Genomic DNA, 17,681 nt, shown 5'->3' on the forward strand with positions numbered 1-17,681 from the left:
GAAAAGCCTACCTTCTCCACTATGTTATCTCATGGAAGACTGTCTGCTATCTCCCTACCCTTCTGTTATTCTGATGAAAGTCAGTCAATGCCATCTCTTCCCCCATTTATTTTAGGTTGAAGGCAATCAATGCAATCCCTCCCTCCCTCCCCATGTTACTCAGGAGAAAGGCAGTCTTACCAGCCCCTGACAGAAGTCATGCTGTCAGGACCGAGAGGAGAATGGCTCTTGTAGTCCAGGGTTTCATCTTGACAAGGTGCTGATGCTGCTTTTCCACTCTTCAGCTGCTCTGGTCCCTCCACCCTGCTCTGTTTTATACCCTCTCCCAGGCAAATGCACTCCTTCACCACTAAACCCTCATCAAGGACCCTTTCTTTCTCTACACTGTGATACTGTGTGATGCCCTCCTCTTCCAAAGTTCCATACTTCACTTGAAAACTATTTCCTCTATACCCTATGATCCAAATCTATTGACACAGTGTCAGTGATCTCAATTGTTCTCTTAACACAGTGCAGGATCAGTGCTGGGATCAGCAGGTGCAGACAGGGGGCCCCATATACAGTATTAAAGGCAATAGAATGATTAGTTATCAGTCATGCAAAATGAAGCATTCTCTGTAATTTCATATCTACAGTACAGTACTGCAAACACCTGGCTCACAAACATGTTCATTATACCAGGTGTTGTGGTTGAGCTGCTTCTTTCATTAGCAAATCAGTCAGCTGCTGTACGGTGTGGAGTGCATGTTTCTTATTGAAACATTTCACAATTGTATTACTAAGTCTCTTTTTAGAAGGAAAAAAGTAGGATTGAAATACACAGTGGGTGTGAGAGAAAGACCTTGGTGTTGTGATAGACTCATTTCTACCAGCAACGGGGAAGCAATGATAAAGGTGAAGACTAATCCCAGGGCTTAAAGGAACGAGCTGTGAAGAGGGGACTGAATTTGTTTAGCTTGAACACAGAAAAATTAGGGGGACTTTACTGAAGTCTTTAAAAACTTGAAAGGTGTTGACAAAGTGAACCCAAAATAATACCTCAAGCATAGCACTGACACCAGGGTCAGAGGGCACTGCTGAAAATTAAGTGTGGATAGCCATAGGACAGAGTGTGGTGGGGGGATGGAATGGGTTACCAAGTCATGTTGTTAGGGCTGGGATCCTTTAAGACCAGACTTAACAGGTTTGAGATCAATCAGCTGCTGCACTGATGGGCCGAATGTCCTCCCTGGTTCTGTGTTCTGAATTCTGGATCTCCAGTGTGCTGGCATTGATTGATAACTCCTCTCCAGAGTCAGTTGTTTTCGTTGTACACTCAACCAACCCTAAATATGTTGAGAGAACAGTTGAGGGAACTAAATCTATTCAGTCTGGAACAAAAAAAAAGACTAGAGGAGACTAAAGGTTTTAAAAAGTTGAAGTTAACTGTAGTCACTCTTTCAAGCACAGCAGAGAGACCAGTACTAGAGAGAGAGGGGAGTATTCAACACATCGGGAGCAGAAATCACCTTGTTAAGAAGCAATGGTATGCAGCCCATTAACGTGCTAAAAGCTCTCTGGTGCACCCTGCTGGACACAGTATTGATTTTCCACTTCAAGCTGCCTGCATGATAACTGTGGTATACTGTGCTGCGTCTTGAGGTACCGCAGATTCACCATGGTATCAGGGAAGATTCCACACAACACACTGCAAGAGGCTGAGCAATGCAGGAGGAAAAAAAGAGAAACTTGCACTCCTAATAGCAATCTATTTAATATATTACTAATGTGAAGTAACACAATCAGAATGCTCAACAACATGATGAACACAGATTTTTGTGAGTTTTTGATCTGAACAAATTGTGATTAAGGGTGACCATATTTATCAAGCAAGTTTATTCTTTTGTTTTCAGTTAATATTTCTGTATTTAGTCGAATGCACTCCTGTTGTTTAGGTGTCCCCAAGTGTGCATTTCTGAGAATGGTCTCGAGTCCTGTAAGAGTCTGCAACTGACTTCACTTCTTCACACTAAGTGCAAGGATAGGATTATACACCTGTGTGAATTTTATGGTGTCTTTTAAGGTGTCCTACCTGGCTGAAACTCTTCCCACAAACAGCACAGTGATAAGGTTTCTCTCCTGTGTGAATGCGCTGGTGCCTTTTAAGGGATCCTAAGTCACTGAATCTCCTCCCACAAACAGAACAGTGATAAGGTTTCTCTCCTGTGTGAATGCGCTGGTGCCTTTTAAGGGATCCTAAGCCACTGAATCTCCCCCCACAAACAGAACAGTGATAAGGTTTCTCTCCTGTGTGAATGCGTTGGTGCATTTTAAAGGTTCCTGAGTTATTGAATCTCTTCCCACACTCAGTACAGTGATAAGGTTTTTCTCTTATGTGAATGTGCTGGTGTGAATGAAGATTTCCTAACTGTGTGAAACTCTTATCACTGGTCTGTATGTGGGAAGGTTTCTCTCCTGTGTGAACGCGCTGGTGTCTTTTAAGCAGTGATATATGATTGAAACTCTTCCCACAATCAGCCCAGGAAAACGTAGTCCCTCCTGTGGGATTTCCCTTGTGAGTTTCAGGAGCGTCTAATTGACAGGAACTTTTCCCACCTTTAATAGAATGAGGCAAGGTCTTCAAGTTGCCCTGGGTTTCAGAATTGTTAAAACACACAGAATGTGCCGTCTCTGTACTCTCCACAGTAAGTGGGTGTCTGTCTTGTAAAGAAGGGATTGTAACTGAGTGAGTTCTCAATGTCTTCACATTTTCTTCTTGGGGTGTCGTCTCTCTGTGTTTCTTGCACTGTGGTTTGCCTTTAGAAGAGTTTTTGCACTGGGGTGATAGAGTGGAGTCGTGTTCTCCTTCATCTACTTTAGAAGCTAAAGAAAGAAAGAGAAGAGAGACAAAGGTTATTGTACAGCATTCTTCCACATGCACTGTTCTGAACACAAGCGAATGAGCAGTTCAGTGATTGGTTGCTTGAGATGAGGTGGATTCATTCACCAGTTAGTGTCCCGCAAGTTTCAGTCACAGCAAGAATGATGTCAACATGTCAGCCAAGTGGAAAATGAAAAACAACATGCTTTTTTTAATGTTTAAAATGGAATATTTTAAATCGAGCCAATAGAGCATCATGAAAAATCCTATTTAGTACCTGCATTTTGATAGTACTGCAATGTATCTAATATTTCATTTGTTTTTTGATAATTAATAATTAATATAGAAATTATCTGTTGAGCTGGTCTGCTGTACAGAACACCTCCACACACATACTTACTGTACTGTGACAATAATAACACAGCAATGCTTACTGTGAGACACACAAAAGTGAAATGTGGCGTTGCGAGCAAACATTACAGTCCTCGGGATAGTTGACATGAGATGAGCTTTTAAAAATGAAATAAAATAAGACTCTCATTTTTGCGATCCTGCTGCATACATTCTCCACAGAAATTCTCTACTGAAATGTTTCTTCTGGTGACGCTGAGCAACCCGACTGGATTTGGCATCACCCAGTGATGGGACATGTGATCCCTGCAGCTCTGTAAAGCTGTGGGAGCAGCACAACTGCAAACAGTCTACCAGGAATGAGGGAAGGCAAAGATCTAACACAGGGGTGTCCATCCAGGCACAGGAGTATCACTTAATATAACTGAAAATGTTCAATGTGGAGCGGAATGGCCTCCAGGAGCGTGATTGGACAACACTGATCTAACAGCATTCAAAAGAGGCGTGGCAGCGGCTGCACATCTAGCAGGTGTCTCGGGAGCAAGCTCAGTGATGTCCTTGTTGACATAATGGTGGGGCAGCTCCCCTTGGTTAAAATATGACTCTTCAGCACACTGCTGGTGTTCAGTACCAGGTTCTGCAGGATGAATAGGCAGCTCAATGCTGCTTGTTTTGTAGGATTACCTCTGAATTCCAGTTCACATTCAGATGGAGAGTCATCATACAGGTTGGATCCCAGCTTGTTGTTCTCCTCAAGTGTACAGACATGATTTTCATGGGGAAGTTCCTCTGCGATGGAGGCACATTCCTGCTCTATGAATTCCTCTTTAATAGGAACACATTCCTGTTGAGGGACCTCTTCATCTTTAACACATGCCAGCTCTGTAACCTGCATTAGACTTGCACACCACTCCTGCTCAAAGGACTCCTCTTGTGTGTAATCTGCTTCTATCTTTGGCCCCTCCTGTGCTTCAGATTCAGGGATAGCGTGGCTCTCCATGGGATCTGTGGGAAACAAAACTGTATACAATTAGATCTCTTACTTACTAGCTAGGTTTGTTAGTTGCTTTGATCAGGGATTTAAAGTTACTGTTCCTCAGTTATTTCGTATAGGGGTGAGCCGGTATAATAGTTTGGTGGTTTAGGTACATGATGGCATTGATACCATTCCTGTTATTCTACATTGCAATTATCGGTTAATGCTGTGTTTGTGTTCCTATGAACAAAGTAAAGGAAAAGGCATTTTCATATGAACATCTTTTTATTCTATGTCCTGTACAAAACAAGCCTCAGTGCTGCTGGGCTTTCTCACCTCCTGTAGCCTCACACTGGAGCATTGCATCCACTTCTACCTCCCTGTCAATCACCATCATGACCTCCGTTCTGCCTTTGCATTGTTCTAATGCAAACATCCATTTCTCTACTGCAAACAAGCTTAGAAACCAAGCCTGGAGACTTGCAGTCTTAGCAAAGTGTCTGAGGAATGTCTTTTTGTTACCTGATCCTGTATTGTGAGAACGGTTTTGAAGGAAACGGTCAACGCAGAATACAAGTTTCAATGTGTCAAATACAATGAGCAGACAAGCGACTGCAGCAGGATAGCCTGCTTATTCTCAAAGCAGTTTCATTTAAACACGTGATTTACACAACTCAAACTTTTTAAAGTGCAGCAATATGTTTTCTGTTCAAACTCCACCTGTGTAATAATCATTAGCAACAACACTGGAAGCTTACTTGTGCAACGTCACGTGACCTGTAGATATAAATCCAATAACATCCCTTGTAGTATTAAAATACATTTGTAATGGTGTGGCTCTCCCTATTGTATGTATCCTGTGCAAACTCATCTCTGCTCTTAAATAATAACCTGGATTAGTAAATGTTTATAAGCAATATGAGCGATCGTTTCCTAATTCTGCTTACCATCAGCTGAACAAAGTACTTTATTTAGAGACTCAATCTAGAGATTCAATAAAATGATACAATTCAGTTGACACCTTACTGTGTTGTATTTACTTCCTCCAACTTCAACCCTTAATTGAACTTGTGGAACCACTCGGGTCCAAAATCTTACAGCGGATTGGTGCAGGCAGGGTGCTGCTGCCGTCCCCTTTATTCACACAGTGAGGTCTGGAAAAATCGTGTAAATGAGTGTGTGTGGAACAAGAAGGAAACAGGACTAAAGCAAAAGAACGAGCAGCGAATGAGCCGCGACTGTAGCAAAGACAAACTCAACAGCACTGGAACGGAATACGATGAAACCATTTATCTAAAAATAGATTCGCAGTCAAACAGTTCAATCAAACACTGAAACCCGATGTGCTGCTGCCTGTATGTTGATATTAGATCACAAAGGTAGTTTAAGGTGCTGGATTGACCAAGCAATACCACACAATAAAATCAATCTTACCTTGAAATATTAAAGGCTGTTTAATGTCTGCATCTACAGCGTTTATACACCCTCGCACAGCTTTCAGCTCGCTCTCTGATATTTCCAATCTCAGCTTCAGACTTTCATTCTCTTTCTCCTTTCCAGCCATTTCCACTTGGAATTCAGTGAATTTGCTGCCGACAGCTTTAGTAATCGCACACAAGACGGTGTGTAGAGCCGCTTTCACTGCGTGCTCGATGGTAGAGGCGAGCTCGTCTTGAAAGAGCGACACGGACACGCTGCCGTCCATCTTCACTGGTTTGAGTTTCAGACTGGTCTAGTAGCGGAATCCTCTTTTCAATCAGAAACGCCGCCTGCGGTTTGTATTTAGTAATATTTATTTTTTTACTGTAGCCTTCCCATTCAAATATATTCATCACTTCTTCTAGTGTGATAAAGAAAGAACACAAACAACATGCTTTGCAAGGAGTAACTTTACTTTGGTCTTTCAGAATCGCGCAGAGCTCTGCTGGAGCTTCAACGCGTTTGTTTCTCAGTAAATCATCTCATTGAAAAGCTCGACTTGTCTGTAGCTGCGACTGACGCGCTCCGCTCTGTGTGTGAAATTCAACACAGAAAAGGGATGCTTTCCTTTTCACGGAACTCCGTGCAGGTAACAAACAAACACAAAAATCACTAATTATTAGAAAACATTTCATCCCAGCCTAAATACTTTAAACAGCAGGAGACAGCGTGTTGTAAAATCATCACTGACTGCAGCCACCTCTCCACACATGAACAAAACAAACCTCTCTATTTCCTGAACTGACATGAAAGCGTCACTAGCAGAAGGCGGGCCTGGTTGGACCCATCGCGTATTATTGGCTGTAGAAACACTCTATCCCCAGCATGTGAGTCTGATTGGCTGGCCTCCCTGTCGAGGCGGTTATGAAACTGGATGCCAGAGTTCGCCATGTTGGCTCTTTCAGCGCTGTGTTCAATGCGATGCATTCAGGCGCGTTAAGTAAGTGAGCCGCTCAGAAAGCACACGGAGCTGAATTTAAATGACTTAACGCTCTGCTACAGGAGAGCGCTGAGCGACTTTTAAAAATGGAGAATAATAATGATTTGCTTGTTTGTGTTTCTGAGGTGATGGTTGATGAAATGGCCCCGTGTGAAGTTACTGTCCCCTGCTGGACCTCGCTGAGTTCGGCGCTCTGTTTGGACTGAACCTCATATCTGGCTGTGTTTAATACCGACAATACCGACGTTAATAATGAACATTATGAATAATATTAATACTACAAGCCTAATAATAATACATTAATAACTATAAAACAGCTCTACATTTAAAAAGAAAAATGAAATGATAAAAATTCGAATTTTTTACATTAACCATTTTTACATTATTGTCTACATGCATCATCTCAAATAATTACAATGTCATTTATCAGACCCTTCGGCGTTGTCTTTTGAAGAATTAAACCTGCCAGACCGAACGCAGGCTAACATTCAATCAATCAATCAATTAATCATATATATTTTCTATAGCGCCACATATGCGCTTCACAAAATCTACTTAAAAACAAGAAAATATCTAATTGTAAGCCTGGTCGAACAAAATAAGTCTTCAGTGTAATTTTAAACAAAGAGCGCTTTCCAAGATTTAAGATGCTTTAGAGACTGAATATTGGAATTGGCAGCCGAAACTGGGGGATAAAACTGCCTGTGATCAAAGTGGGCAGAAAAGTTGCATACTTTGCATACCGTATTTGGGAGAAAAGAAAACGGATCATCTCTGATTTGCAATGTTTCCATGGTTCGGCCCGGCCGCTGCCGTGTGGCTGGTTAAAACGATGAGTTCAGTTTTTTTTCTGCTGCTTGGTAATTCACTCATGAGGCAGCTGCAGCAGAGTGGCGCAGCGGAAGCGTGCTGGGCCCATAACCCAGAGGTCGATGGATCGAAACCATCCTCTGCTAGCTTGTTTTTCTTCTGTTAGCAAAGTAGTTTTTCTAAAATATTAACTGAAGGCAATTAATTAGTATTACATTTCGCAATCAAGGATGATATAATGCGCAAAGATACTTGTCTTTCATTCGAGCTGAAATAAATTATAGCGCTTTGAGATTATATATGTTACTAGCAGATTGTTTAGAAATTTACTTAAATTATATTACAACTGTTCTAAAAAAGAATGTTATCTCGAAAAAGGAGCCTTGTCAAGCCGAAATAGCTCAGCTGGGAGAGCGTTAGACTGAAGATCTAAAGGGCCCTGGTTCGATCCCGGGTTTCGGCAAACAGCAAGAATAATTTTGTTTTGTATTATTTTGAACTAAAAAACAGAACACATTTTTTTCTTCAGTGTAATTGGAGGAAATAATAACATATTACAGTGCCATCTAATGTGATTAAGAAATGAAAAAAAAAAAACACCGTCTCTGGGTGTAATCACAATTACATGTATGCAAACCAATGCAAGCAAACTTCAAGCCATTTATATTTAGTCCCAAATAACACAAACTCTTCCATTGCTAAAAAAATATATAAAAAAATCTCCCTTTGTGTTTCTCGGAAGGCATACGATGGAGGGCGCACTGCAGTTTTCAGTCTGGGGAATATTACAAATTAGCAGACTGTGCTTTAAAATACACATGTAGGGCGGGCGTCTCTGTTACAAAGAATTGTCACACTTTGTATTTATCTCCATAATGCGTTGGGACTAAATACGCAGATACATTAAAACTATTTGGAGAATGCGGGCATCGATCCCGCTACTTCTCGCATGCTAAGCGAGCGCTCTACCATTTGAGCTAATTCCCCTTGAATTGTGCCAGCGATTCTCATAGGCTACATCGCAGCTTGATACGAGCAATTCAGATTGTCTTTTTGGCAATGTAAATTCAAAAAAAATAAATTAACTAAATAGCAAATATTTCGACTAGAGGTATGTTTTCAATTTCTTCAAAAAGTAGTCTCAGCTCGTTGATTCAGTCTCTTTAAAATCCACCTCTGTGTCCCGATGCAGCAGCGCTGTGTGCTGTGGCTCGAGCTTGTTTGAGGTGGCAGGCAATGCAAAAATGCCAAAACTTGCTTTTGTATCACATGACAAACTTAAGGTATGCTTTAACGACTTGGCTGTCTCAAGTTAGTTTGTATTGTTAATGGAACACCTCGTTGTTGCACAGTCATTGTATCATATGAAGTAGAGCTTGCCAGTTGGGGGCGATGGTCTGCCAATAAAAGTTAAGACTCTATTTGAAAGGATCATTTCTAGAGTGAAACATGTTTTGAAGGGATTGGTCTCGGTATCCACCAGGAGGAGTGGGAGTGTTTTCTTCTCAGCACCGAGCTGACAATGAGTGTTGTTTTCGGGCACCTGCTCGCTGCTAGTGATGACACTCCAATCTTCAGTCGGGGGTTGTTGAAGGAAGGGGACACATTTTGAGTGCGTATCTCACACTGGTAGAAACGCAGAAAAAAGAAACCATCAAGCCTACAATTGTTCAGTTGTTTAAATCAATAAGCAAATTTCAAATGGATCAATGCTAATGTTAAAACAATTTAAGAACACTTTAAATAGGCCTTGACTGATATAAAAATATAGTAATGTGATTTGCACTACGCAGGACTAGATGAGCTTAAATAAAAACATTACATTTGAAAATAACCTGTGCTTATCCCCACTTACAAGGAAGAGTGGCATCCGTTTCTTTATTAATGAACCAAAGATAAAGACGTTACAAATGAGAGAAGAGTGCCATCTAGTGGAGAAAGAAAAAGCACAATGGCAATAGACACGTTCTGCAGTATAGCCTATGGAGTTCTGTTACAGGCGAATCTCTCCATCTCCATATTGATCCAGGTCCATTTCGTTGTTTGAGGTGATCTTGGTGCAAACAGAACGAAGATCACGTGTCGTGTCATTGAGATCTCTCTATCTCACTTAAACAGACGGCTGCGTTTCTCAAGATGCTCCAGCAAGCGCTGCTGCTTGCAAATGGAGAGCATGTAAACAAACTGGACAACCAACATTATCAATCAGTTATTTTTTTTTATTTTTTTTAAATCAAGGTTTATGAATACACTGTTTATGAATACGCAGTGTATTTCACTGGATTAATAAAAAAACAAACATAATATATGAATGTAAACACTGAAATTCAAACTGGCCTCAGTTCTACTCTCGATTTAGAACAATGCACAACCAAACCTTTGAATTGCAAAGTACAACAGAATGCATGCCAGTGGAGGCAGCGATATACATGAAGTAAATGAGATACCAACAAAAGCATATTGTTCAATAATTAAGAACGCTTATTATAACTCAAATGTAATGTTTCTTGTAATATTCGCAGTTTTGTCGAAACAATCCATATTCAATTTTTCCCGCCAAACTTAAACAGATTCGAATCGATTTTTACAAGAAAAATAAAATTCATAAAACCCGATAAACATTTAAGTTTATGAAACTAAAACTAAATGTATTCCCAAATAAATACGTAAGTCTCCTTACCTTAAACATTTCCATTTTAAAATGTGCAGAGAACTGAAATGAGAATTGTACTCTTTTTGCGGTATTTGGGTGGCTCTCAGAAGAGCCTTTGTGTTGTAAAGACGGAGCAGGGGCGGTCTCGGTTTACTTGGAGCTGGTGTACTTGGTGACGGCCTTGGTGCCCTCAGACACGGCGTGCTTGGCCAGCTCTCCGGGCAGCAGGAGGCGCACGGCTGTCTGGATCTCCCGGGAAGTGATGGTGGAGCGCTTGTTGTAGTGAGCCAGGCGGGACGACTCGCCGGCGATGCGCTCGAAAATGTCGTTGACGAACGAGTTCATGATGCCCATCGCCTTGGAAGAGATGCCGGTGTCGGGGTGGACCTGCTTCAGCACTTTGTACACGTAGATCGCGTAGCTCTCCTTCCTGGTCTTTCTGCGCTTCTTCCCTCCCTTAGGCTGGGTCTTGGCAACAGCCTTCTTGGAGCCTTTCTTCGGCGCGGGTGCAGCTTTCGGTTCTGGCATTTTCCTTCTCTGATGCTTTTTCAAAGATGAATGAGTAACCAGCCCCAGAGCCCCAGTATTTATACAGCCTGTATGCAAATTATTACTAAACAATCCTTTAGAGTGAGAATGTTGACCTGGTAACCTAGCAACGCTCCCGGGTGACGGAGAACTTCGATGTGATTGGTTGTTCACTGGAAACGCAACAGAGGGGGTGGTGACTTTGCCGCGAGCTGAGATCTTTTTTTTCTCTCTCTCGAGTTCAGGTTTGAATTCGGCGCCTTTTTTCTTGAGCGGTTAGTTTAGATCTTTTGTTTTTCATTTATTAAATACATGAAGAACTCAGTATACAGCAATACTGAAATCCACACCCGATGCGTCTTAAATATAGAAATATAAATAATCAAACCCAAGTCACTTTTTGTGCTCATTAAACACGTTAAATGTAGAAACACACGATCAATGCTGATGCTTTTCGATTTCTTCCTCATCCCAGAGTCCCGATTGTTTCACAGCAGCTTGAATGGCGAAACTTCAACTCAAATACAGAAAAGACGACATCGTGGAGCTCAAAGCTGAATCAGGATCTGCTGCTTTTAATTTATTATACTGATTACAAAATGTACTGAAAATAAAATTAGATAAGACTTTAAGTGTTTTTCTCTTGTCTGACTTCAATTCTGCAGGGAATCGGATAAAACCGAGCTCGTATTTTCTCATTATTACTGAAAATGTTCACTTTTTAAAATACAATTCCATTCAATTAATTGATTTTATTGATTTATTCACGGAAATGCTTATTTTAATTTTATTTTTTCTGGATTTGTGGAAAGAGTTAAAAATCCCACTTTAGTTTAAGCCTAAAATACCCTCGTTCCACAGCGTGAAATAGGTCTAAATAGCCATTTTAAAACAACAAAGAAAACACTTGGAGATAACAATATAAAACATTCTGAAAAATGTGATTTATTCTTTTGAAGATTTTAGTGGTGTATTAAATTGAGGTCGTTTCAGAATTGAAAACTCTTTAAATGAAAAGGTGGGCGGCTCTTAAAAGAACCTTTGTGTTCGTGTCCTTGTGTCCAAATCTTTAACCTCCGAATCCGTACAGAGTGCGACCCTGGCGCTTCAGAGCGTACACCACATCCATAGCGGTGACGGTCTTTCTCTTGGCGTGCTCAGTGTAGGTGACGGCATCCCGGATCACATTCTCCAGGAACACCTTCAGCACCCCGCGGGTCTCTTCGTAGATCAGCCCGGAGATTCGCTTCACTCCTCCGCGGCGAGCCAGGCGGCGGATAGCGGGCTTGGTGATGCCCTGGATGTTATCACGGAGCACTTTGCGATGCCGCTTGGCGCCTCCTTTCCCGAGTCCTTTACCACCTTTGCCTCTTCCAGACATATTGTAGATCCGTATTATGAAAATAACACAATACTTGAAACGAGGGCTGAGGTTCTATTACATACACGCAGACCGGACCTGATTGAAAAAGAAGCCAGCAAAGAAGAGCGCGCACACATTAGACCCGCCCACCACTGAGCCGTGTCTGTGAGCGCGTGTTAACCACCAAACTGCTGACTCGCATTCCCTGCATAGTGTTGCTGATTAACAACGCGAATGTGAATGTATTTATGGAAATGTCCTTTAACCTAATTCCAAATAAGTTTTTACACATTGTTTTCCAACATAATGGTTATGTATTTCCCTGCGTATTGCAGTTGTATTTCTGCAGAGGCAAACACACAGTGGAAAAAATAACCTTTTTTCCTCACCAGGAGGCAGAGGTGGCATTGCCTCTGAAATACACTACTAATGAAATATTTAAACTACTCAGAGAATGCTGTGCTGATGCCAGGGTACTTACATTGTTGCAACAAGTGTGGGTCAGGGATGAAGAGAAATACAATTCAACAAAGTAATTCTCCCAATCGATTACAAGGGGATGATCCGGCAGAACGTGCTGCAGTGTGTTAACCGCACCGCACATAAAGGTGATTAAATGTCCAGTTTTACAATCTTCACGCTTCAAACTTAAGTTGTGTTTGACTAGCTTTCTCGTTTGTGAATCCAATCATACAGTTACTTTAAATAATACAATTGTCATCTTATATTCAAAAAAATCTAGCTAAGTACAGAGTGAGCTGTTTGGTTTCGCTGGAGGATAGTGCAGTTTTGGTCACCTCAATTAAAAATGCAGTAAAGGTCCTCATTAAAGAATACGTTATATTGTAAACACAAGCCTTCTGCTTTGATACCCCCGGTTGTTTGTGTACATTTGTTTCAATTTCTTTATCAAATTGTATATTTTGTGCAGCGTGAAAACACAAGACAGGACGTTTTCATAATGAATCTGTTGCCTGCGGGTCAGTTGAGTCTACACGGTTCTCATCGTGTGGATAAGTTCCGCTCTCTGCCTTTCTGCTCGCATTCTGTGATACGCAGAACAGTTCAGCATTACGTGTGACTTTTCGCCGTGTTGAAATATTAGACATGGCAGAAACTGCTCCAGCACCAGCCGCTCCTGCTCCGGCTAAAGCTCCCAAGAAGAAAACCGCGGCAAAGCCCAAGAAATCGGGTCCCAGCGTGTCGGAGCTCATCGTCAAGGCATTGTCTGCCTCCAAGGAGCGCAGCGGGCTGTCCGTGGCGGCGCTCAAGAAGATCCTGCAGGCCGGCGGCTACGATGTGGAGAAGAACAACTCCCACGTCAATAGAGCCCTCAAGAGCCTGGTGACCAAGGAGACCCTGCTTCAGACCAAGGGCACCGGCGCCTCGGGCTCCTTCAAGCTCAACAAAAAAGCAGCTGAAGCCAAGGAGAAGGCGGCCAAGAAGGCAGCTCCAAAGAAACCAGCGGCAAAGAAAGCGGTTGTCAAGAAAACAACGAAAAAGGTTTCGGCAAAGAAAGCAGCGACACCCAAGAAGAATCCTACGAAAGCGAAGAAACCAAAAGCTGTAAAGAAGGCGCCCAAGAGCCCGAAGAAAGCGTCTGCCAAGCCTAAAAAGGTCGTGAAGAAGAGCCCGAAGAAAGCGAAGGCAGCGCCTAAACCTAAAAAGGTGACCAAGGCAGCTAAACCCGCAGCGAAGAAGGCGGCTCCTAAAAAGAAGTGATCAGTTAAAGCGACGATGCGACAGTGAACCCAAAGGCTCTTTTCAGAGCCAAAACATCTTTCTAAAAGAGCAGATTGTCCTTGTAAACACAGAGTGATGTGTGGAATGTGCTGCCGTGGAACGTGTTCCGCTTTCTCGGTGGAACAGCCCGGTCTCCTCGGCGAGCAGTCCAAGACGGTGAAACATGGCGGCGCCCCGCAGGTACAGCTGTGGACAAAGGTGTTGCATTATCTCGAATTCTATGATTGAAACACCTTTAAAATAATTAATAACCTCATTTAGATCTTTTATTTGACATGTAATCAAATAAACTACGACATGATGTCGTAAAAGTATCAAAAGCCATAATGCAGTTGTACAGTATTTCGTGTTAGATTTGGAAACGTCACATTGTTCAATACTTTTATTTTGATTATGTCTTAGCAGACGCCCTTAACCAGGGCGACTTACAATTAAAATCTATCACATTGTGCACATTATACATTAGATCAATGACAACTGTATCTGCAATACTGGCAAACTACAATAAACAGACTCGATTTACGATGGTCTGTACTGTACAGCGAGATTGTTTTTATGTATTTGACTCAATGTTATTAATGTTGCTATTTTACATATGATATAAATACTGGTTTGAACTTGTCGACTGAAAAAACATCACCAATCACAAACCCCATCATCCCCACATCACTGTCAGCCAAGATGCTAGAACAGAAACAGAACAAACTGATTCTGAGAAAAGACTCGAAGCTGTTCCTGTTACACACCGAACAAGCTGAGCGAGTCCGAGCCGGCTCACCTCCCGAAATTCCGCCGATAATAAACGAGGCATTTCTGTGATGTTTCAGCACGTAATTAAATATAATGACGATGAAATTGATTAAGGATATTAACGTCGTTTCTTTTGTATCTGATATCAGATTTTTATTTTGGCCTAAAATGTAGCCTCTCTTTCCATCTAGATAGATTTGATGGTTTAAAAGAAACACAACGTTGGGAAGGAAAAGCGAAAAGCGCTCTTAATATAATGTTAACATGTTCCAATTGCGAAACTTACACATATAACACTTACCGTGTAAACTACAGCTGTTTATTTAAAATTGGAATATAACACTTTCAGAGAAGTGGGTGGCTCTTAAAAGAGCCTTTGAGTTTCGCTGTATTTGAAGGGTTTTGCAGTTTAAGCGCGTTCCCCTCGGATTCGGCGGGCCAGCTGGATGTCTTTGGGCATGATGGTGACTCTCTTGGCGTGAATGGCACACAGGTTGGTGTCCTCAAAGAGCCCGACCAGGTAAGCCTCGCTAGCTTCTTGCAGCGCCATCACAGCGGAGCTCTGGAAGCGCAGGTCGGTCTTGAAATCCTGAGCGATTTCTCGGACGAGCCGCTGGAAGGGCAGTTTGCGGATCAGCAGCTCGGTGGATTTCTGATAGCGGCGGATCTCCCTCAGAGCCACAGTGCCAGGTCTGTAACGATGAGGTTTCTTCACGCCGCCGGTAGCGGGGGCGCTCTTTCGAGCAGCCTTGGTAGCAAGCTGTTTCCTGGGCGCTTTTCCACCGGTGGACTTACGCGCGGTCTGCTTGGTTCTTGCCATTTTCAAACTCTATTACACAGTATAAATAAAACTGTAAATGACACAAGCAGCCGATACCAGAGACTATATAGGAACTGAGCTGCTCTGATAGGCTATGAGATCCGAAGGGCGGGTCTCTGTTCCTCATTGGCTATGTTCCAGATTCTCAATTATTGATTGGAACGTTTGAATTCTGCGCGCGCACATTCTGTTAAGCAGTTTTTGTTTCTGAGCTGTTGGCGCCTTTTTTTTTTTTTTTTTTATAAATACAGTATAGTCATTCAGGACAACATTGCTTATCCCCAGTATAAGAAATGCATTCCATTCACATTAAGCAGTCTGTGTTTAAAATTGTAACGCAGAAACGCTCAACAATAGGCAAGCAATACTTATTTATGGCGAGAGAAAATACACAAACCAAGCATGTGCCCTTAACACTAAAGAAAATAGCCCAATTCAAAAATAATCAGACTTAAAACAAACAAACAAAAAACAAAAAACTGAAAATACAATTTCCTGATTGGACAGTTTTCTAGACCCAAGAGTGGGTGTATATCCCCGCAATAAAACACAAACACGGGAGGGGGTGCATTTCCAACTGGAAGCGTGTTTCAAGGTAGCTCGATCGAAAACAAAGTAAAGCAGTCAATTGATATTGTATCAGATTGTCTCTTTGTAAAGAACGTGGCATTAATGTGGGAACGTGATCTACACGCGCTGAGGCGAGGCGTGTGTTTGATATCGCTCCAAACAGACATGGCAGCGCTGCACTGCCGCACACAAATACAAACTAACTATTTATTGCTTAAATTCTCACCAGTCGGTATTTTTCAGACAATAAAAATAAACCGATTCGATGCGCTTTTATAGAAAAGTGGGCGGCTCTTAAAAGAGCCTTTGGGGGTTTACAAGATGTAAAAGCGGCGTCCGAGTGATTTATTTCTTGGCTGGCTTCTCGGTTTTCTTGGGCAGCAGCACGGCCTGGATGTTGGGCAGCACTCCGCCCTGAGCGATGGTGACGCCTCCCATCAGCTTGTTGAGCTCCTCGTCGTTGCGGACAGCGAGCTGCAGGTGACGCGGGATGATTCTGGTTTTCTTGTTGTCCCGGGCGGCGTTCCCGGCCAGCTCCAGGATTTCAGCAGTCAGGTACTCGAGCACAGCGGCCAGATAGACCGGGGCTCCAGCGCCCACACGCTGGGCATAGTTTCCCTTCCGCAGTAGCCTGTGGACACGACCGACTGGGAACTGCAGTCCTGCCCTGGAGGAGCGAGTCTTTGCTTTAGCACGAGCTTTACCGCCAGTCTTTCCTCTTCCAGACATCTTCACTGTAGTTCAGAATATCACAACAATAAATGCGCGGCCGCTCTCCTGCTATTATACACACCGGCTCATTCGTGATTGGACAGAACGGTGCAATACTAGTTAGAATGTTAAAAGACGTCATAGTGGATGAGGGCGTGCAGAATCTTATTGCATGCCTCTGATTGGTTGTATCATTCCCTGCCCGCTGTTTCTGGGTTGGCGCTGTTCTGCTGCGGTTTGTCTTGTTTCCTCTTGGCGCGCATTTTTAAATTGGAAGACAGCTGTAACAAAATGTAACCGTTTAGAAGTGTTTAAAACCACACTGCCTACAGTCGTGTTCGAGTTGTTATAATTCCTAGGTTTTAGTTTACAGTTTAGAGTTCTGGGCACTTCAGTTAACTAGAAAGTCGACATTGTTGACTGTCCAGTTTGTTTACATTGTGTAAAGGTAGTTATATCTGCAATGATACCAGTTTAAATTATATGTTCCAATAATTTATTTACATTATAAAACAGTTTGATTAAAACATTCCCCCCCAAAGTACAAATAACCGAAATATCGCTGTAGATTTTTAGATCACCGTGCCTGTTTTAGCTCGAGTATCCTCGGGATGAGGTTCAGTAACACAGGCTCAGATTTTTGCCCACATGAAAACATTCATAGACATCCTATCTATGGTTTCATTGAGATTATACAATGGCACGGAATAATACAAAATGAATATTTACACGTTGTCTGCAGGATTGGAACCTGCGCGGTGAGACCCCAATGGATTCCCAGTCCATCGTCTTACCCACTCGGCCTCGACCCCCGCTGTATAATCCCGCGCATCTGAGCAGCGCATTCCCCCGGTGACAGGCAGCCTCCTGTTAGGAGAGCTGGAAGGGGTTTCCAGTGAACACACCGCTAGTTCTGCGGGATCAGCAGTTTGTTAATATTAAAGTTAAGCAGCGGTGTTTTTGCTTAAGACTGTTCAAGTTTAGAACAATACCTCTTTCCCTAGTTTACATCAACATACTGCTTTAATTAAATTAGCTCGTTAATACATTATCCGTACTTTATTAATGCAGACTTTCTTTAAACAAAGTAACTTCCAAAACTCATATTATACATACACACGTCATTG

General features: G+C 42.3%; 5 protein-coding genes and 2 non-coding genes across 11 annotated transcripts in view; 4 read left to right on the top strand and 3 right to left on the bottom strand.

The window, feature by feature from the left end:
• The window catches only part of LOC117965193 (zinc finger protein 235-like), a 125,779-nt gene extending 119,389 nt beyond the window's left edge, over positions 1-6,390 (bottom strand). For 2 of the 5 annotated variants that reach the window (XM_059007629.1, XM_059007630.1), the window contains exon 1: positions 181-905. Coding sequence is in view for 3 of the 5 variants with exons in the window: in XM_059007626.1 (XP_058863609.1) it covers positions 2,596-2,862; positions 3,896-4,216; positions 5,622-5,892 (859 nt within the window). In the remaining 2 variants the exon portion in view is untranslated. Of the gene's footprint in view, positions 1-180; positions 906-2,595; positions 4,217-5,621 lie in introns of those variants that run through there. The other 3 variants (XM_059007626.1, XM_059007633.1, XM_059007632.1) reach the window with 3 other exon arrangements.
• Positions 1-17,681, top strand: part of LOC131705253 (zinc finger protein ZFP2-like) — a 131,119-nt gene that overhangs the window by 91,665 nt on the left and 21,773 nt on the right. The gene's annotated exons all lie outside the window — the stretch shown is intronic.
• On the top strand, positions 7,807-7,879 carry trnaf-gaa (transfer RNA phenylalanine (anticodon GAA)). Its single transcript has one exon. It is a non-coding gene; the product is annotated as a tRNA-Phe (tRNA).
• On the top strand, positions 8,829-9,033 carry LOC117965282 (small nucleolar RNA U3). Its single transcript, XR_004661409.2, has one exon. It is a non-coding gene; the product is annotated as a small nucleolar RNA U3 (small nucleolar RNA).
• Positions 13,021-13,755, top strand: LOC117415395 (histone H1-like). The gene has a single exon (XM_034025682.3). The coding sequence runs from the start codon at positions 13,068-13,070 to the stop codon at positions 13,680-13,682; it is 615 nt and encodes a 204-aa protein (XP_033881573.3). The 5' UTR covers positions 13,021-13,067; the 3' UTR covers positions 13,683-13,755.
• Positions 14,835-15,387, bottom strand: LOC117965200 (histone H3). The gene has a single exon (XM_059007650.1). It carries the CDS (start codon positions 15,271-15,273, stop codon positions 14,863-14,865), a length of 411 nt encoding a protein of 136 aa, XP_058863633.1. The 5' UTR covers positions 15,274-15,387; the 3' UTR covers positions 14,835-14,862.
• LOC117395368 (histone H2A) lies at positions 16,130-16,600 on the bottom strand. The gene has a single exon (XM_033994254.3). The coding sequence runs from the start codon at positions 16,570-16,572 to the stop codon at positions 16,189-16,191; it is 384 nt and encodes a 127-aa protein (XP_033850145.2). The 5' UTR covers positions 16,573-16,600; the 3' UTR covers positions 16,130-16,188.

Source organism: Acipenser ruthenus, chromosome 35 (assembly GCF_902713425.1).
Source record: "Acipenser ruthenus chromosome 35, fAciRut3.2 maternal haplotype, whole genome shotgun sequence".
In the NCBI taxonomy this organism is placed as follows: domain Eukaryota; kingdom Metazoa; phylum Chordata; class Actinopteri; order Acipenseriformes; family Acipenseridae; genus Acipenser; species Acipenser ruthenus.

Bases quoted from the DNA above. Each gene is read 5' to 3' on its own strand.
- LOC117415395 (XM_034025682.3), top strand. From the start codon at position 13,068: ATGGCAGAAACTGCTCCAGCACCAGCCGCTCCTGCTCCGGCTAAAGCT.
- LOC117965200 (XM_059007650.1), bottom strand. From the start codon at position 15,273: ATGGCAAGAACCAAGCAGACCGCGCGTAAGTCCACCGGTGGAAAAGCG.
- LOC117395368 (XM_033994254.3), bottom strand. From the start codon at position 16,572: ATGTCTGGAAGAGGAAAGACTGGCGGTAAAGCTCGTGCTAAAGCAAAG.